General features: G+C 36.3%; 1 protein-coding gene and 1 pseudogene across 3 annotated transcripts in view; one reads left to right on the top strand and one right to left on the bottom strand.

Annotated features, from left to right (window-relative positions):
- The window catches only part of LOC141592926 (helicase-like transcription factor CHR28), a 31,808-nt gene that overhangs the window by 4,301 nt on the left and 7,559 nt on the right, over positions 1 to 19,948 (top strand). The window contains exons 3-11 of one of the 3 annotated variants that reach the window (XR_012521258.1): positions 658 to 1,802; positions 2,026 to 2,097; positions 2,605 to 2,682; positions 2,958 to 3,795; positions 5,168 to 5,298; positions 5,987 to 6,208; positions 6,577 to 7,140; positions 7,441 to 7,650; positions 8,693 to 8,892. Coding sequence is in view for 2 of the 3 variants with exons in the window: in XM_074413814.1 (XP_074269915.1) it covers positions 658 to 1,802; positions 2,026 to 2,097; positions 2,605 to 2,682; positions 2,958 to 3,795; positions 5,168 to 5,298; positions 5,987 to 6,208; positions 6,577 to 7,140; positions 7,441 to 7,650; positions 8,693 to 8,797 (3,365 nt within the window). In the remaining variant the exon portion in view is untranslated. Of the gene's footprint in view, positions 1 to 657; positions 1,803 to 2,025; positions 2,098 to 2,604; positions 2,683 to 2,957; positions 3,796 to 5,167; positions 5,299 to 5,986; positions 6,209 to 6,576; positions 7,141 to 7,440; positions 7,651 to 8,692; positions 9,082 to 19,948 lie in introns of those variants that run through there. The other 2 variants (XM_074413814.1, XM_074413815.1) reach the window with 2 other exon arrangements.
- LOC141593139 (putative 2' cyclic ADP-D-ribose synthase BdTIR) lies at positions 12,014 to 14,934 on the bottom strand (annotated as a pseudogene).

The following is a 19,948-nucleotide window of genomic DNA, read 5'->3' as shown; positions in this document are numbered from 1 at the left end:
TATGAATAGAACAATCAATTGGAGCCTTTTAGCATTTTGTTTCGTTGCATGATTGAGGTTATAAAGTTTCAAGGTGAACCTTGTGCTGATTTTGTGGTGTACAAATGTTGCCTGATGGACCGCTTGGCTCTTGGACCTTGGTTATATCATATTATGATGGATTTGAAAGGTCTAATTCTTGGCCTTTTGTCCGAGCATTGCTGAAGTTCGAATGAACCAAACTATAATAATGAATGTTTTTGTTCCTTTTCAGCATGAATTTTGGTGTTCTTAAAAAATGTAGCTAGAGTTCCTGGTTACATTTTTTGTTGACTCTTACAGGCTAATGGTTTAGTGACGAGGTTTTTTTTTGTACACCCGAATTTTCTAAGAATCCCGTATTGTTGATAATGTCTTTTCTATCTGTAACCCTTGGTGGTGCGATTATTGTCTGGCTATGTCGGCAGCTGAGGATGTATAATTCTTAATTTGGGAGTTTAATTTTAATCGTAATAGATCAATTGAGTGCTTTAGTCTGAGTTTATGTATTACATGGTATTGAGTGTATTTGCTAACTGAACTTGCTTTAGTTCAATATTTCTATACTTTGTTTGATCATTTATGTTACCTCATAGCAGAATTGCTTTAACTTTTCATCTCACTTTTTCAATTTTGTAGAATATGTTGCTGAAAGGGGAAGTAGTGCTGAGAAGGGGGAGGCTCTTGAGCAAGTTTTTTTTACTTCGCCTCTAGATATGTCATTAACTGAAGCTAATGGAACATCACCTGGGAAAAGCAACATTGAACGTGCTTTGGATCAGTCTCCTCTCTTAATGAAGACAGAGTGTTTCTCGTCTACACAGGATTGTTTGAGCACATATGACATATATAGTGGTTTTCCAAATCAAAATTCCTTAGACGGCATGGGCTATGGTATGATGCTGACGAACGATGCAGTTACGAATGTTGTGAAGCTAAATGATTCCGTGTCTTCTCATGCATGGACTGATGAAAAAACCATCTTAGCATCTCAGGTTCAAACGGCAAATACATCTTCATCCGAGATTACACCGTATTATTTTATTGATTCAACTCTCCATGACAATTTCACTTTTGATCAAGTGAACACTTTTAATACCGTTGATAGTAGTAGTACAACTACAGACGATGCTTCAGCAGATCCATTTTGTTGGCGGCAGATGAACCAGCCATGCATTAAACAAGCTGTCGAAATTAAAGACGAAAGGGACAGGGGACTGGCTGTACTCAATGGTTTTGAGGGCACATCTTGCGTTACAAGTAAAAATGATGCATTTGGAGGGACGTCGTTTGATTTTGGTGATAGGAAATCTGTTGCATCATCTGAAACTCGTTACTCTGGAAGTCGAGTTGGTCACTCGAATAATTATCGTCATAGTTTTGTTACCGATAGAAAACCAACCAATTTGCCTTTGCTAAATGGTTTTTATGCCAATTCCGGTGGTTTGCCTTTCAATAAAGGGGTAGAGAAGGTTGTGGAGGCTGCAAATATTAAATATGATGCCTTTTGTGGCTCTAATGAGGTCTCCGGTGCAAGGTTATTAGGTCACAGGGTGTACAGTGAGGCTGATGACAACGATGATGATGATGTGTGCGTAATTGAAGACTTAAGTGCACCTGCACAAGTTCATCAATATTCTGTTCATAAAAAGTCCGTAACCTCACATATGTCAACATTTTCTCCCGCATGTTTACCGTTGGCTCTGCCAAACCATCAAGTAGCTGTTAATGCTGCCAGAGTGAAGGCAGCTGATGAACGTTTAATTTTCCAAGCAGTAGTGCAGGTATATTTGTTCTATATTTAGCCATGTTGCTTTAATTTATCAGACGAAGTAAATATTTTGCGACCATTTCCGCTTTTTAATACCCTGATACAATATTTCACATTCTACTTAATGTGTTAACTCATTGGGCTGTTCAGGAAGAGCTGCAGATATGGTACATATTCTCTAGCTCCTTGGCAGTGTTTCACGGAATCTAAACCTTTTTCCCTTATGTTTGTCACAGGATCTTTCACAACCAAAGTCGGAGGCTACCCCACCTGACGGCGTTTTAGATGTACCTCTTCTCAGGCACCAGGTACAAATTTTCATTGCTACTTGACTGATGTTAAGAACACATTTATTTTCTCAATCAGGGATTTACTATTCACCTCCTTGTTCCAGCTATTGATTAAATAATTGCATGGCTTGAGTGAAGGGCTGAATTCGAATCCTTCACCTTTGTATTTGCTTAAGTGGATTCTTTGGGTGCTACAACTTAGACAATCTGGTCCCTATTTATGTTTATTCATTTGGTTTTTCTTTAGAGAGAGAGAGAGTGGAGGTGGGTCGATCTGCAAAATGTACTGTGAGCCTGTGACTTATATATTATTATATTAAAAATCAAAGCCTAATTGTTTTTTTTAAGGGGGTGAGATCTTTTTTTTTTTTTTTTTTTTTTTTTTTTTTTTTGTTTTTGTTTTTTTTTTTTGTTTTTGTTTTTGTTTTTGTTTTTGTTTTTGTTTTGTCTTCTGTTATCTCTCCAGTGGTTTCTATATTCTGCCACCTTATACAGATAATTGAGGTTCTTTGTTTTTTTTTCCAGCGGATTGCATTGTCATGGATGGTGCAAAAAGAAACAACTAGTGTGCAATGTTCGGGAGGTATTTTAGCCGACGATCAGGTTCAGGCCGTACAACCCTTAGCATGCATTTTTTTTTGGTTTCACAATTTTTTATTATTTTTTTTGTTACGGTGTGCTTGTTACTCACTCTATCCCATTTGTATTTTCTTCAATTGACTTTGATGATTATATGAAAATAACTATTTTCATCAATCAGACATGTCAATAGTTGACTTTGGCTGACCATCAAAGTTAATAGAGGATGGTAAGTTTGGGATGGTGGGATGGAGGTAGTATTTATGTACACGTTTGTAAAACGCATCTACTTTACACAGGGACTTGGGAAAACAGTGTCGACCATTGCTCTTATTCTTACTGAAAGAGCTCCGGTGGCAAAGACAATGGGGATAGTGGATCAACGTGAGCACGAAACATTAGATTTGGAGGCGGAAGGTGACAAAAAAGTGAAAAATGGCCCAGCTACAGAGGTGCAATCATCTTCTTCCGTAAAAGGGAGGCCTTCTGGTGGAACACTTGTTGTATGCCCTACTAGTGTGCTTAGGCAGTGGGGAGATGAACTGAGGAATAAGGTGTCAGACAAAGTTAAGCTTTCTGTATGTATGTACCATGGGAGTGGCAGGACCAAGGATCCATATGAATTAGCTAACTATGATGTTGTTCTTACAACATATTCTATTGTAAGCATGGAGGTCCCAAAGCCTGTGTCTCTTAAAGAGGATGAGAAGCGAAAACGGCAAGCTGATGATGCTGGTGCATCTAGTAAGAAAAGAAAGCACCCTTCAAAATCTGATAAAAGACGCTTAAAGAAAGTAATGGATGATGGATTTCTAGAGTCTTCTGCTCGCCCTCTTGCTAGGGTAAATTGGTTCAGAGTAGTACTCGATGAGGCCCAAAGTATCAAGAATTACAGGACTCAGGTTGCCCAGGCCTGCTGGGGTCTTCGGGCAAAACGTCGATGGTGCTTGTCCGGGACTCCTATTCAGAATTCTGTTGATGATCTCTATAGTTACTTCAGATTTCTCAGATACGACCCATATTCAGTTTACAAGTCCTTCTGTTCAATGGTTAAGTTTCCAATCGTTAAAGACCCAATTAATGGGTACAAAAAGTTGCAAGCTGTTCTGAAGACCATAATGTTAAGACGTACCAAAGGTTAGACTCCATAAACTTTCACGTTTCATTCACAGAATATTTCCATGTGTCTACTTATTAAACGAAACCAAATTGACTTGAAAGCATTGGGTCTAGGATGTGAGTCTGAGCCTGCAATTTCTGAGATGTTGCTCTAGATAAAAGATCATGTGGAAACCTAGAATTTGGCTAGTCTGTTTTGAATTGCTAAAACCTTGTCTTTTAGCGATCTTTTAGTCATCAAAAATCACCTGCATTTCTTTCATAAAAATAGGGGGTAGATCCAACAAAGATTTTCTTTTTGATTCATTGTTCATCCAAGAACTGTTTTTGATCCAGTTTGCGTGTAACATGTGTAGTTTTTTTTACTATGTGTTCTAAACAGATATAGGGGCATCTATTTGATTTTGTTTGTCGCATACAGTGAATGCGATGGTTTGGGATTGGCTAACATGAATAGAACATGGTATACATGAGTGAAATCCGCAATGAAACTGTATATGGAGAGACGTTAATTTATTATACAGTAGTAAATTGAACAGCATCCAAGCGTCACATCAGCAATATTAAAATGGAATGTTAATAATTCTCTTTCACTAAATATTTCCAAGTAATTAGGTGGCATCCAAATTGTCTACCACAGTACCACCTGGTTCTTGTTGGAAGTAATGCTAAGGCTAGTAATGTCGTCTAAATACATTGTATTAGAGAGATGCCTTCCATTACCTCGTAAAAGCATCTCACAACTAAATGCATGTTTATAACCCCACTAACTCCATGTTTATGGTAGTGGTTATGCCTCTTTATAGTGCTAATTAATCACTATAAATATGAGAAGTATGTAGTCATTTGACATACACATCTTCCATATATCTCTACTACTTCTCTATGATAATTTTGAGCATACCATATGAGTTCCAACTCTTAATAGTTGAGTACACAACTTTTAGGAGTGTTGTGTGACCTTGGGGGACGACGCCTATATCGATTTGTACCGTAGTCGGGCGATTTCGTTTCTCATTCAGTGGCCTCCATACCACGACACAACAACATATATTCTCTAAATATAATTTCGCCCTTATAGTGAGACTATATTTCCAACAGTTCCTTGATAATTTTTTTTTGATATTGACCACGAGTGTGATAACGGTCTTGATGTCAAGCTATAAAGATTTCAAAGGTGTAGTGTAAGTGTAATGGGTCGCAACCAGTATAACTTAAAACTCCAAAGACATATATTGGTGCATTTTTGTACTTTCCCGGGATTAAGTTCCATGTTATTTAATGTAATGGGGACATTTTATACCATGGCCATCAGCGCCCGTCCATGAGTATGAAAGAGATAATATGCCGTAATATTCTCAATTACTTGTATAATTTGATGTTTTATCAGGAACACTTCTTGATGGAGAACCAATTATCAACTTGCCTCCTAAATCTGTGAAGTTGAAGAAAGTGGAATTTTCGCAGGAGGAGCGTGATTTCTACACCAGGCTGGAGGCTGACTCTCGTGCCCAATTTCAAGTATGTTTGTAGTCTTTTCAGTTTACTGCTGTAACATGTTGGGTTATGATGGCCCTTCTTTGTTGTCCCAAACGTGAGTTTAGAAATAGACTCCTTTTGTTTTTGTATACTTCATCTTGAAGAGTCTTATTAGCTCAGATCTCCCAAATGCCTTGCTTCAAAGTTATAAGACAGTAGGAAGTTATCTGTTGCTGAGTCCCCATTTTTGTATACGAACATTGTTGAGTCTGTCCAAGCATGCGGTTTTTTGCTGGCATAAATTCTCCATATTCTTTCATCTTAAGGCTTTACTTTCTAAAGAGCTGACAGCCTCTGATCTTTCTGTATGATATTTGTTGGGAGATCCTTGGTTTTTGGGATGGTTTCAATAGGAGGTTTGCTTAAGCTTTGTTATAACGTTGTTTGTGTGATGCCGTGTTCTGCCGGACACTCCATTTCTTGTGCTTGGCATTTTAAGAGTGTTTTGTTATATCCGTTCTTGGCATTAGGCAAGAATAGGGTAAGAACTGCAAGTATAACTGTATAAGGGAAAAGTCATTTGGTAATTGAAAACATCTGACAGTTTTAAGTAATTTTTTTTCAAAGTTAGACCTTTATTACAAATTTACAATTCCTGTGGTCCTATCTCTTCTGTTGTCATAGCTTTCATTTTTGAAACATTTCTGATTTCTTTCACTCTTTTTTTTAGGCTTATGCGGAATCTGGAACGGTCAAACAAAATTATGTGAACATTTTATTAATGCTCTTACGACTCCGGCAAGCATGCGATCATCCTTTTCTGGTGAAAGGTTATGGGTCTAATTCAGCTCTGAAATCTTCTATCAGTGCAGCAAAGAAGCTTCCCCGTGAGCAGCAGATTTGTCTTTTGAATTGCTTAGAAGCATCCTTGGCAATTTGTGGCATATGCAGGGTACATGGTTTATCTGTCATTTATTCAATTAAACTGCTTTTTGAGTCTACCATGCTTGTTATTTCTGTTTGACTTTGATGCTAATTTACAAATTACATTAGTACAGTAAATTGAAGCCTATCATGTGGCTAATGGAATTATCTATGTTTTAACAAGCAATATGCATGGTTTCTTTCACTCAGTCGTATGTTTTGTTTTTAGCCACATATTCACTATGATTTTGGATTTTGATGGTTGAACTTCGTAGTTTTAGTTTCATATAATGCTCGATATCTGTTTGCAATCTGCATTAAGCAAGTCTGCTGGTATTAAGTCAAGAAGAAGAATTTCATGCTTATTGTTTGCTGGTTTATTTATTTATATTGCAGGATCCTCCTGAGGACGCTGTTGTCAGTATATGTGGTCATGTTTTCTGCAATCAGTGCATTTCTGAGCGTCTCACAGGTGATGACAATCAGTGCCCTGTAATAAAATGCAAAACTCAACTCTGCGCATCTTCGATATTTTCCAAAGGCGCGTTGAAAAGTTGCCGCCTGTCTCCCGAGTTTTCTCGCGATGGTTCTCAAGTTTGCTCTCCTTCTGAGTCCTATGATCAAGCAGAGTTGGCAGAACTTTCTCCGGCCCATTGTTTTAATTCCTCCAAAATTAAGACAGCTCTTAAAGTCCTTAAATCACTATCTAAACCTCAAATGATCATTCTTGATAACACCTCGATGGAATCTTCCATTACCGATGAAAGCCCTGTTGCGAGCAAGGGTTCAGCTAGTTCAGGTGTTGTGGAGAAAGCAATTGTCTTCTCTCAGTGGACAAGCATGTTGGATTTGCTCGAGGACGGCTTGAAAGAATGTTCAATTCACTACCGACGATTAGATGGGACTATGTCTGTTCTTGCTCGTGATAAAGCTGTGAAGGACTTCAACACTCTTCCTGAGGTTCTAAACTATTCAACATTTTATGCCACCTTGAGCGTCTGCTGTTGATTACTTTTTATGCCCCAAATTTCACCCCTATATTTTTCACTCACACATATTCATATGCGCGATCCTTTTAGAATTTTCTGGGTTCAAACAAATTTGTGTGAAATTAAAGTGAGTAGTACTTATTTGGGACGACATTATTGTATCAACCCAGTTTTAGCTGAAGATGGCAGTATGTGTTTTACTATTTGAAATTTATGGGTTTGATCACACCGAGGAGAAATTCTTAGCTCGATTTCTTGTTCATTATTGCAGGTCTCTGTTATGATAATGTCTTTAAAGGCAGCAAGTCTTGGGCTAAATATGGTTGCAGCTTGTCATGTTCTTCTTTTGGATCTTTGGTGGAACCCTACAACCGAGGACCAAGCAATTGACAGAGCTCATCGAATTGGGCAGACTCGTCCTGTTACAGTTGTGAGACTTACCGTTAAAGATACTGTCGAAGATCGGATTTTAGCTCTTCAGGTACTTGATGTCATCTTGATGTGTAGCATAGTTCACATAGTTATTTTTGCCTGTCAGTAGGATTTTATTATGCTGAAAAGCAGTTGCTTAAAACTTGCTTCCCGTATTTTCCAACACCTCAAATCCCGTTTACTGTTTACTGACTCAATTTTTGTTTTTCACATTTCAACATTACTGAGTAAATTTTTTGCTCTATATTTTAGCCCTATAGCTTCAAAGTGATTGCAGATCATCTCCGAAATCTTCAGAAATATTTTGGGTTATGTAGCTCTAGCTCCTGCACTTCACTTTTACACACTTTTAGACACACCACCATTCTATCATGATTTGAGACTTTGACACTTTATTTTAGGCCAGAAACATTATTTATATCTTACCCATTTTCGACACTCCATCTCGCTTACATTTTGAGACTATCAATTCAAAGATTAGAGCTGTTAAAAACTTGTTGTTGCAGGTATTTCCAGTTTTGTTTTCACATTTATACTTTTTCTATTTTTACTGTGTGCAAGGCAAGCATGCTTGTATTTCATTTTGTTTGCACCATCTAGTTTAGTTCGTCTTCGAGCTGGGTAGGCCCCTCCTGCATGAGTTCAACACTGTCATGGTCTCGTAGCGTAATACTCCACTGAACCGAAGACGTTATTTGGGTGGGGTACCCCCTTGAAGAGGTCCATTGATAGGCTTGAAATCTGACTAGTGCTTAAAGGGATTGAAAGTACTACTCATATCAACAAAGTGCACTTTCTTTTCTGATTATCCATGCAAAATAACTCCACCTAGCTGAGAGTAGTCTTAGGATGGGTGACCTCCGGGAAGATTCCCGGGATGTGCATGAGTGAGGACAAAATGCGCTGGGAAAGACCCGTGTTGATCTGTGGGCCACAGCCTAGCGACCTACCGTAAGTGACCGCTCCCGACCCTAGGTTTGGGCCGGGTTGTTAGTTAGATCGGCTATTATTCAACACTTGTCCAAGTATTCTATGAGATCAAATACATTCTTACTAATTGCTGATATGGTATTTTTATTCTGGTTATGCAGCAAAAGAAGAGGGAGTTGGTTGCTTCTGCGTTTGGAGAAGATGAAACAGGAAATAGTCAGACTCGTCTTACAGTAGAAGACCTGAAGTACCTATTTATGGCTTGATGATGTCGATTTTTACATAGAGCGTCGAGAACATTCCCGAGAATAGATGACAGCAGTGAATAGAATAGAAAGATAGCACCTTGATTAAGTATAGGGTACAGCCTTACAGAGTTACAGGATAGGAAATTGATTCATTTTGGCAGTTACATTGTTTAATATGTCCATGATCTTTAGGGAGAGCATGTCAGGGTATTGCCTGTACAATGTAGCTTTGTCTAGTTTCAGATTACAGGGATTCTTTTGAAATGACAATTGATGAAAGCTCTTTTGCACAAGTTTCGCAATATAGTTTTATTTTTTCCGTTCAGTTTAATTCGTTTTTAAGCTGCGTTCTGTTCAGGATGTTTATTCTTATTTGGGATATTCTCTCGTGTATCCCTCAACTTTTTCATTTTTTAAGATGTACTCCTCTTTTCTTGCAAAAAAAAACTTTTGACCGTCAATAACTCTTGGTTACAAGTTCAAAATATGATAATTTTTTTTTTCAAATTGAGCGTTTAGAGGTCTTCAATTTGAAAAAAAAAATTCACCACCGACTCAACTCGTAGTCGGGAATTATGGTCGGTCAAAGTTATTAGTTAAAAAAGGTTTGACTAACCATAACTACTGCCACGAGTTCAAAAAGCGATCATTTTTTTTTCAAATTTAAGGTCTTAACGAGATAATTGGTTTGAAGAAAAAAATTACCGTTTTTTTAAATTAGAATGTAGAATTATTGTCGGTCAAAGTTTTTGTGAGAAATGAAGTGCACACCTTAAAACGAGAAGATACGTAGATGCGAGAGAATATCCTTTCTTTTTTCGATTGACTCAGGAGGTATCAATTCTGAAGAGGAGTCCACCACTATAGTATAGGAAGCTAACAATTTTGTATCGTAATAATCCATATTTGATGCTTTCAATTTGCGTATTATTCGTACGTTCATGTGTGTTAAATTGCCATGCAACCCTACAGGAATGCGGCGGTATCTTCTTATTTGACTTACACTTACATACCTTAATAATTATAATAATAATGTCGTGGGAGAACTTAAAGTTCGATTTTATAAGTACAAATTTAGGTTCATTGCCATAATTCCATTTTCTCATGATCTTAATTAATGTATGTTGACTAAATATTATAGGGTATTGTTCGATCTTAATATTCCTAAACTTATTGAATAATGTTAAATTATTCAAAATGCTATATTCCACCTATTTTAAAGTATTGACCAGGGGAAAGATCCTCTACCGACAATTTGGGCAATCTCCTTCAGATCTTGAAAGCGCAATTTAATGGGTTGACCCCTCTCAAGTTTGGCTTTTTTCATTCGCAAGAGTCAGGAATCGAACCCCTCACCACTTGTTTAAGAGATGAGAGCCCTTACCACCCACACCAGCCAACTTTGTTTCCTATTTTAAAGTTTAGTTTATATACATTTTAGTTTATTTTTTTTACAATAACATATTTAGATCAATTAAAAAAATTAATCGTACATTCGTACATGAGTTGTTTTCTAGTAGTGGTACTTCGAGTATTTTAAGAACTATTTACTAAGTTTAGGAGAGATAGTGACTTTTCTGTAAACAATATCACAGGGTACCATGTAAAATGAGAAAAAGGAACATACATCGGATGTACTACCTCCAACTTTTTTATTTTTTGAGCATATATGTATTTTTTTTGAGCTTATTACCTTAAATTTTATTTGTTTTTGAACATATATGTATTTTTTTGAGCATAATAAAGTTTATAAGTTAAATTTTAATATTTTTTCCGTCAAAACTCAAATTTAACTAAACTTATATGTAATGTTTTTGAGTTTTATTATAATTTTTTAGAGCTTAATGTTTAAGTGAATAAACTCAGAAACTTCATAGTGAAACTCATAAACTTTTAAACAAAACTCAAAAACTTTATTATAATGCTCAGAAACTATAGAATTAGAGGTAGTACATCAGATGTATAATCCTCTTACTGATGTAAAATTCAAAATAACAGGAGGGTATCACGCAAATAATCAAAAATTATATTGAAAAAACTATAATAATAAGCCGAGTTTATAGTTATTCTATAACTAAATGAAGAAAAAACTAAATGAAGAAAATACGAATTTTTGCATGCAAAATAACATAAATAGATTGTCGTCTTTTGTAGAGTATTTTATTAAAATGAGCATTTTTTATTAATGTTTTCCATTAACTAACCATTTTCAAATTTTGATTCTCAAAATTTTAGCTTATTTTAAATTATTTGTATAAAGTGGCTAATTTGGTATAAAAACTCTAGAAAATACCATTATAATTTCTTATGATGATAATTAGTATGTATATATTACTCATCATCACATTGATATTGAAATAGCTGTATCTTTTCTTTTCAATCTTCAATTTACTTCTCTTGTTATAAATCTCACACTTATATATGACTATATCCAATAATTTTTTAAATTAATTGAACAGATATCTTTTATAATTATTTATTATATACATTTCTATGCATGGTTAATTGATCATCTAACAACCCAATAATATGCAAGTGTGCAACACAAAATGTTTAGATATGACAAACGCAATCCTCAAAGGTAAAGGCTTATAACCAGAGATGAAGTTAAGTACAGGCTGACCAGCCGACTAGACCATGATGATCCGAGCAAATTTTTTGGAAAAAAAATATACTCCGTAATACACTATTTTTTAAAAAAAATAAAGAAATAACTATAATTCGAAATATATGTAAGATTGATGTTTATTCGGCCCCGGTAGAACTTGTACCAAGCTTCGTCTTTGCTTATAAATAGGGTATAAAATCGATCTTGAGACTCCAACCATCAACTTAAACTTTTGGTTGAGATGGTTTCTTGACATGATATCAGAGCATGTGATTAGTTCAATAAATATTTTATTAAAAATAGTCATTTACGTAAAAGACTACAAAGGTAAACTGGTAAAATATATATAGTGGTGTATACTCGATGATACATACATGCATAAGTTATTACATCTTTGCAGTTAGCCAGTTACATACAAGTTATCAATCATACAAGCTCTGGATTTTTTTCAGAACAAAATCAAAATATAACAAAGAATTTATAATTTAAATGCTTTGTTTTAAAAAAAATTGAAATCAAATAATATTACATTGAATAAAAGAATCAATTAAATAATTATGATCGAACTCACCATAAATTATACTCCGTATATGTTAAGTTTTATTCCGCATAAATACTTCCCGAAGCTAGGTGGAATCGCCATCAAAATATTTTGTAATATGATGATTATTATTGTTGTTGATATTATTATCAAGGTATTGTTGGTTTTCTTGAACTTCAAGCAAGCTTTGTAGTATTGCATCCGTTGCACTTGTAAGAAACTGTGACCAATCCCTATGGAATAAAACAAACGTATAAATGTCAAAATTATATTTGTTCATAATATATAAACTAGTGTAGATCCCGCGCAAATGCGCGGTAAATATAGGCCTTTTAAATTTTAGTGTATTAGTTATAGATTTTAGATTTATATCTCACGAATTTTTATAAAAAAATAACTAATATTAAAATTAATCAAAAAAATTGAATAATTCCATGAATTGTGTTTTTTACGAAAATATTTTAACTACATCAAATTTTTTTTAAAAATTTTTTTTCGTCACAAAGTTAATAATAGGAGATACGATTTTTATGTATAAATTATTTTAAATGGAAAATTAGTTTAATAAATGAAAATCTAATTTGTTTCCATATATAAGTTTGAGCACTTTGGAGGGAAAACTTTAGAAAATTTGTATTCTCTTAGTATATAGAAGGATTTATACTTTTAAAAATTGCACCTCAACCCTTAATATTTATCAGTTCACCCCATTGTATTTTGATATGAAACAAAAAAATTGAAATGGAAAACTAATAAAAAAATTTATTTAAGTTGTGAATTTTTTTTAGTGAATGGTTTTTGTCACGAAGCTAATAGTAAGCATGTGTAAAGTTATTCTCTCCAGTAATAATTATTGCATTACTGAAAAATTTAACAACTTATACTTTATAATTTAATATCAATTTTATTTTATTTTAATGAAAAAATCATAATTATGAATTTATTTAAAAAATTAGAGTTTATTTATAAGAATATATTCATTGGAAAGATAATATTATAATGAAAGAAAATTTTATTTATTACCTTATTTAGCTAGATGCTTTTTGGAGGGAAAACTAAGAGAATTTTTATTCTCTTAGTAGTAGGGGGATGTACTTTATGAAAAATACATTTGGCAATTTATGAAGATGCAAGAGATATAGATTGATTTGCTCTTTCATATTGTACGAATTATTTATTTCACATTTTAAAAGTATTATACTATGCAGCAGCAACAATATCAGAACCTTAATCTAAAATAATTTGGGGTCGGCTGACATAATTTATCATTTAAAAAGTTTATGATTAATATGTTTAGGAAGTTGATAATCTACTCTAAAATATAATGTGCTAGTTATTTTTAAATACTCGTATTAAAAGATATGACTATTTAATTAAACAGTTATAAAACAGTCGAGTGATGATAAAATATATTTTAGAGTAGCGTTATGATTGTTAAGAGAAGTTATGTAACTTAAGATGCAACTCAATAATGTGGCTAATGAAAAATACTTACTATTCTTAAGATGCAATTTCATTTGTCAAAAAATGATCATAAAGAATAAAGGGTTCATTTTTCTTTAATAAGATTATTTAATTAGTATACTATTTCATTTCTTTCATATTATTCAATGCTTGAAATTCTGACCATAAGATCGTTTCAGAATAAAATTCCTTGAAAAGAAATTGACAGGAGATGAAATGGAGAGACCGTTGAAAAAAAATTGACACGAGATGAATTGGAGAGGATCCAAATTGGTTCATAAGCCATAAGGTACTAGATGAGTAGATGACACAAGATGAAATGGACATGTTAGTGATTGAATAATATGTATCTAAAATTAGAAAAAAAATGCAATCATGCTGCATGCCATAGTTTCTACTAATAAATGTATTTTTTTAAGAAATGTGATTAGAGTCTAGAGATACTTTCTCCTTGGTCCTCTCCGTCTTAATTATTTGTTTATCTAATGATCTGTTTGGATAGGAGAATTTGGAGGGAAAGAGAGGGGAGAGAAAGGAAGGGATGATAAATACTTTGTTTGGTTAGCAAAATGGAGGTGGAGGGATTTGGAGGGAAGGGAAAATAAATCCCTCCACTTCCCTCCTCCAAGCCAAATTATTTCCTCTTCAACAAAGGCAAGATTTGGAGGGAAAATGACCTCCTCCATTATTATCCCTTCTCTTCCCTTCCATCCCTTTCTCTTCCCTCCTTCTCCCTCCCCTCCCTTTCCCTCCACTTTTGCTATCCAAACACACCCTAAGGCCTTGTTTGGATAGAAAAAAAGAAGGGAAAGGAAGGGGAGAGGGAAGGAGGGAAGAGAAAGGAAGGGGAGGGGAGGGAAGGGGGAATGGAGGAGATGATTTTCCTTCCAAATCTTGCCTATATTGGTGGGGAAATAATTTGCCTTGTAGGAGGGAAATGGAGGGATCCAATTTCCCTCCCCTCCAAATCCTCTACCTTCATCTTACTAACCAAATAATGAGAACGACGGAAGTAATAATTTACGCGTAACATTAACAAAAAATTAAACTTACCCTGAAGAAGTATCAAAGGTTAATCCAACGGTATACTTAGCCTCATCAAGAGCCCATTGAAATCTCTTAAGTTCCTTATTAGAACAAGTCCCATCATTCTTAATCTTAAGTTCAGACGGTTTTACGTCACAAAAAATCGGAACTATTTTCTTTTTAGTTTCCGTCATTAATGCAAGTTCATGCAAACAAAAATATGATTCACAATAACGTTGCGAAAAAACCGCTACCCCGACCCGACTTTGATCTATAGCCCAGTCAATTTTATCGAATAACCTATCACCGGGTCTCATACTCTTACTATCCAAAACGGGTTTAACCGAGAATCGAAAGATGTTGGTAGAGTAACCCGGCTATGGTTCTTTTGGTGTCGATCCCCCTATGGTTGATAAACACTTGGCACGGTTTAATAACCGCAGGTGCGGTTATTTGGGCCGTGGGTCGGATAATCCGGGTTGCAATGTTTTTGGAGATCGTCATTGAACGTTGCATGGCAATAATGTAGGGCTAAATAGTATAAGAAAGGTTTATTTTCCTTAAGGTACGTATTTTTTACAGAGATGATAATAATAATAATAATAATAATAATGCAATGTTTTTAATGTTTAAGTTTGTGTTTTTGAAATGTGTACATAAATAATTTGCCTTTTTTAATATCATTGGAAAACTATTGGCTCTAAATTATTTTTGTACATAAAAACTTTATTTTAACATTTTCTTGGGCAATTTGAAAATATTACTCATGGAATTGTCCATAAACTTTCCCGTTTCATTCGCGGCATATTTCCATGTGTCTACTTATTAAACAAAACCAAATTTCTGAGATGTTGCTCTAGATAAAAGATGATGTGGACACCTAGAACTCGGCTAGTCTGTTTTGAATTGCTAAAACCTTGTCTTCTAAGCTATCTTTTAGTCATAAAAAACCTAGAATTTGGCTAGTCTTTTAGTCATCAAAAATCAACTTGCCTCCTAAATCTGTGAAGTTGAAGAAAGTGGAATTAGCAATAGAGGTTCATAAAGAGGTTTGTAGGATGATATGTCCATCATTTTTGAGTTTTGTCAACAAACCTTCTATTGTTGGTGATGAATGTTGAGGTTCATGGATGAGAGGGGTTACAAATTAGTAACCAGGTTTGTGGAGAGAGAATGTGAGAGAAGAAAAAGTATGGTGGACCATGATATAAACCTTGAAGAAGTTTATTTGTTGTTGGTGGAGGTAGGTTTGTAGGTAAATGAGTTTGTAAATTAGCTTATGTGGCATGAGAATAAACCTCTTAGAGGTTCATCTATTGCTAATGCCGTAAGTATGGAAACCACCAAACAAATTGGCCCCCAAAAATTTATTGTTTCATGTATTTATAATATTCTGTCATTATCAGTGAAAGAGTGCCACCGGGTGACACCTAATTTGGGCGCCACCCTCTCACATAGGGTGAGTGTGGACCCCTTCAATTAAAAATGGTTGTGAGAGGGTGACACCCAATTTGGGCGTCACGGGCACCCGGTGACGCCCTATCACTATCCTTAATTTAATTGGCTGAGTTTGAAGTGTTGTTCGTTTGTTACCTTCTCTGGTCATTATTAGGCCTTTAATTTAATATCTAAATTAATTTTGTACATACTATTAAACAAAACCAAATTGACTTGAAAGCATTGGGTCTAGGATGTGAGCCTGAGCCTGCAATTTCTGAGATGTTGGCATGTTGCTCTAGATAAAAGATGATGTGGAAACCAAGAATTTGGCTAGTCTGTTTTGAATTGCTAAAACCTTGTCTTCTATCCATCTTTTAGTCATCAAAATGGAATGTTAATAATTTTCTTTCACTAAATATTTCCAAGTAATTAGGTTGCATCCAAATTGTCTACCACAGTACCACTGGTTCCTTGATAATTCAGCTCTGAAATCTTCTATCAGTGCAGCAAAGAAGCTTCCCCGTAAGCAGCAGATTTGTCGATCTTTTGAATTGCTTAGAAGCATCCTTAGCAATCCTAATTAAGGTAAAGAAAGGGAGCCTCTAAATTATTTGTTCCTATAATTACAATATGAACATATCACATGATTATGTGATTGATTGACTTGATTTATTTTCTATATTTGCAGCCTCAGAAGATTGTGCAAGAATATTGTTAATACGCCCCCTCAAGATGGACGTCGGAGGAAGGAGTCCAATCTTGGCTCGTAGATCATGAAAGCGATGTTTGTGGAGTGGTTTAGTAAGGGCGTCAGCGAGTTGGTCCTTGCTTGCAATGTGTTGAATGCAAATGTTACCAAGATGAAGTTGTTCATGGACGAAATGGAAGGATAATGCCATGTGCTTCATTCGTGAGTGAAAGACTGGATTCTTTGCATAGAGCGTTGCAGACATATTGTCACATTAAAGAGCCGGAGGTTTTGTGGTAGTGATCTTGAGTTCAGTGAGTAGATTGCGGAGCCATAGTGTTTCGGTGGTGACAGATGCTACAGCCCGAAATTCAGCCTCGGTGGTGGAGAGAGCAAGACCTCGTTGTTTCTTGGAGGACCATGAGATGGGATTACGGCCGAGATAGACGACGTAGCCGGTGGTGGATATTTAGTTATCTTTGTCTCCGCCAAGTCGGCATCCAAAGCATGAAGACATGGGGGCGAGTTGCAATAGAGTTGGATACCGTAGCTTTGAGTGCCTTGAAGGTAGCGAAGAAGACATTTCAAGGCCATCCAGTGTGTGGACGTAGGATGGTGAAGAAATTGAGCAAGACGATTGACAGGCCGAGTGAGTGAGAGATATTGAAGGCTTCCTACAATTGCTCGATAATCAGCATGGTCTTGGATTGGTTTTCCGTCTTCACGAGTCAAGTGGTTGTCAGTAACCATAGGTGTTGTATTTGGTTTAGCTTCTAACATTTTGTACTTAACTAACATATCATGTATATATTTAGATTGGTTAAGGTGAATGCCAAGGTTGTTGGGTGTGACCTCGACGCCTAGAAAATATAATAGAGGTCCGAGATCTTTGATTGAGAAACGATTAGCTAAATTGTCAATGAATTTTTGCAAATATTTTGGTTTGGTCCGGTGACTATAATGTCATCGACGTAGACAAGTATATAGATACAGGTGGTGGTGGTAGATAAGATAAATAATGAGGAGTCGGAAATGGATTGTTTGAAGCCATAGGTGACGAGATAGGTTTTGAGTTCAGTGTACCATGCTCGAGGAGCTTGTTTTAGGCCATAAATTACTTTGTTTAGTTTGCAAACAAAGTCGGGTTTGGAGATGTCAACGAAGCCTTGAGGTTGGGCCATGTATACATCATCGGTGAGTGTGCCTTGTAGGAAGGCATTGTTGACATCAAGTTGTCGTAGAGACCAAGAATGGGTGACAACAATAGAGTATGAGACGAGCAGTTGTTGGTTTGACTCTTTGGGCTAAATGTTTCCGTGTAATCTATACCAGGTCGTTGATGGAAACCTTTAGCGACAAGTCGAGCTTTGTGTTGTTTTAGCGAGCCATCAGGATTATATTTGATCCGATTAACCCACTTCAACCAATAATATTTTGGGATGGTTGACGAGGTACTAGAGTCCAAGTCGTGTTTCTTTAAAGAGCATTGAATTCATCTTGCATGGCTTGGCGCCATTGTGGGAGGATGAGAGCTTGTTTAACCGTGTTTAGAAGTGAGGAATTGGAAGCGGAAGCATAGGCGAGATTGGCATATTTTGGATTGGGTTTGCGGATGTTGTTAGCAAGGCGAGAGACCACATTACGTTGTGGTTGAGGAGGAGGAGGGGGTGGTGGAGGAGTGCGAGCGGGTGAGGTGGTAGAGGAGGGGGTTATGGTAGTGGATGAAGGTTGAGCGGTGGATGAATTAGTGTGCGAGGTAGTGGTAGAGCGTCGTGTGTAAGTGTGAGTGAGGGGAGGACGATTTGAAGTAGGAGCTTGGGAAGAGGAGGTCTCGGCATTGGTGTTATTTGTGGTGGTCGTAGAGGGTTGTAGAATGGGAACTATAAGATGACACCATTCATCTGGGTCGGTATTTGTAAATGGTGGTGGTGTAGTCGAAATAAGGTGAGAATATGGGAACTCATCTTCAATAAATTTGACATGACGGGATGTATATAACCGATTAGTTTTTGGATCGAGGCAGTGAAACGCACTTTATGTGGACAAGTATCCAACAAAGATGCACGGGTAGAACGATAATCCATTTTATTCTTTGTGTATGGCCTTAGCCATGGGTAACAAAGACAGCCGAAGTTGTGGAGTTTGGTGTAGTCGGGGTTAGAATTATGCATTTTTAGGTATGGTGTTTGACCATTTAATGTTTTAGTCGGGAGACGATTGATAAGGTACGTAGCCGTGCTAAAGGCAAACGACCATAACATGGTTGGTAAGCCCGCGTGAGAGAGAAGAGCAAGCCCGGTTTCAACTATGTGACAATGTCGTCTTGCGGCATACCCATTATGTTCCGGGGTATGGGGCGGAGATGTAAAGTGGCTAATTCCATTATCTAGTAAGGTGGGATTTAATTTTTGGAATTCGCCACCATTATCAGAAAAGAATTGGCGAATCAGTTTTTGGAAATATTTTTCGACTAATGCTTTAAATCGAAGAAAGACTTGCGTGGTGTCAGATTTCTTTTTAAGCGGGAATAACCATATGTATTTGCTAAAGTGGTCTACAAATACAACATAGTATTTGTAATTGTCTCGTGAGAGGACGGGACTTGTCCATAGGTCGGAGTAAATTAAATCGAGAGGCGCATTGGTTTTAAATGACGATACTGAGAATGGTAATTTCTTGCTTTTACTAATTTGGCAAGAATCACAAAACGAGAAATAAGTAATAGGAAACGGTGTAATTTTATTGATTAATTTCATTACATCAATATTAGGGTGACCTAACTTGTGATGCCATGATAGCGATGTTGAGCCTTTTTGGTTCGAATAGACTTGTGGTTGCGATGGGCTCAACTCGTAGATGCCGTTTCTAGCCTTCCCTTGGAGGAGCGTTGCACCCGTCGTTATTGCCTTAACAAAAAAAGAAGATGTAAATATAACGTAAGCAGTGTTATCTCGACACAATTTCGAGATAGACAAAATATTACGGGAAATGCGTGGTAAATGTAATACGTCATTAATTTTAAGCAATGAAAAAGGTAATTGAAAAGAACCTATGTTGGCAATGTTGAGGGCACTTCCATCTCCAATTATGAGGTCATCGATGCAGAGGTAAGGCGAATGAAGGGCAAGGGTGTCGAGATCATGGGTCACATGGTGAGATGCCCCTGCCCGGAGGTAGTTCGAGGTTCGGGTTGGTGTTGCCGTGGACTGCAAGATGGGCTTGTGGCGGGTTGGTATGTTGACGGGTTGGAGGTTCAGGAAAGATAATCGTTGGAAACAGTTTTCGAAATATGGACGATGACCAATAACATGCCTTATTTGCGGCACCATTGGCGGCGTCCCTTGAAGGGACGTGAGTTTGGATTAGCTAATGATGAGGCATGATTAGGGTTGGGTTGATATG

Source organism: Silene latifolia, chromosome 7, assembly GCF_048544455.1.
Source record: "Silene latifolia isolate original U9 population chromosome 7, ASM4854445v1, whole genome shotgun sequence".
In the NCBI taxonomy this organism is placed as follows: Eukaryota; Viridiplantae; Streptophyta; class Magnoliopsida; order Caryophyllales; family Caryophyllaceae; genus Silene; species Silene latifolia.
Note: the sequence above shows the minus strand (reverse complement) of the source record. Positions and strands in the feature narration are given on the sequence as shown.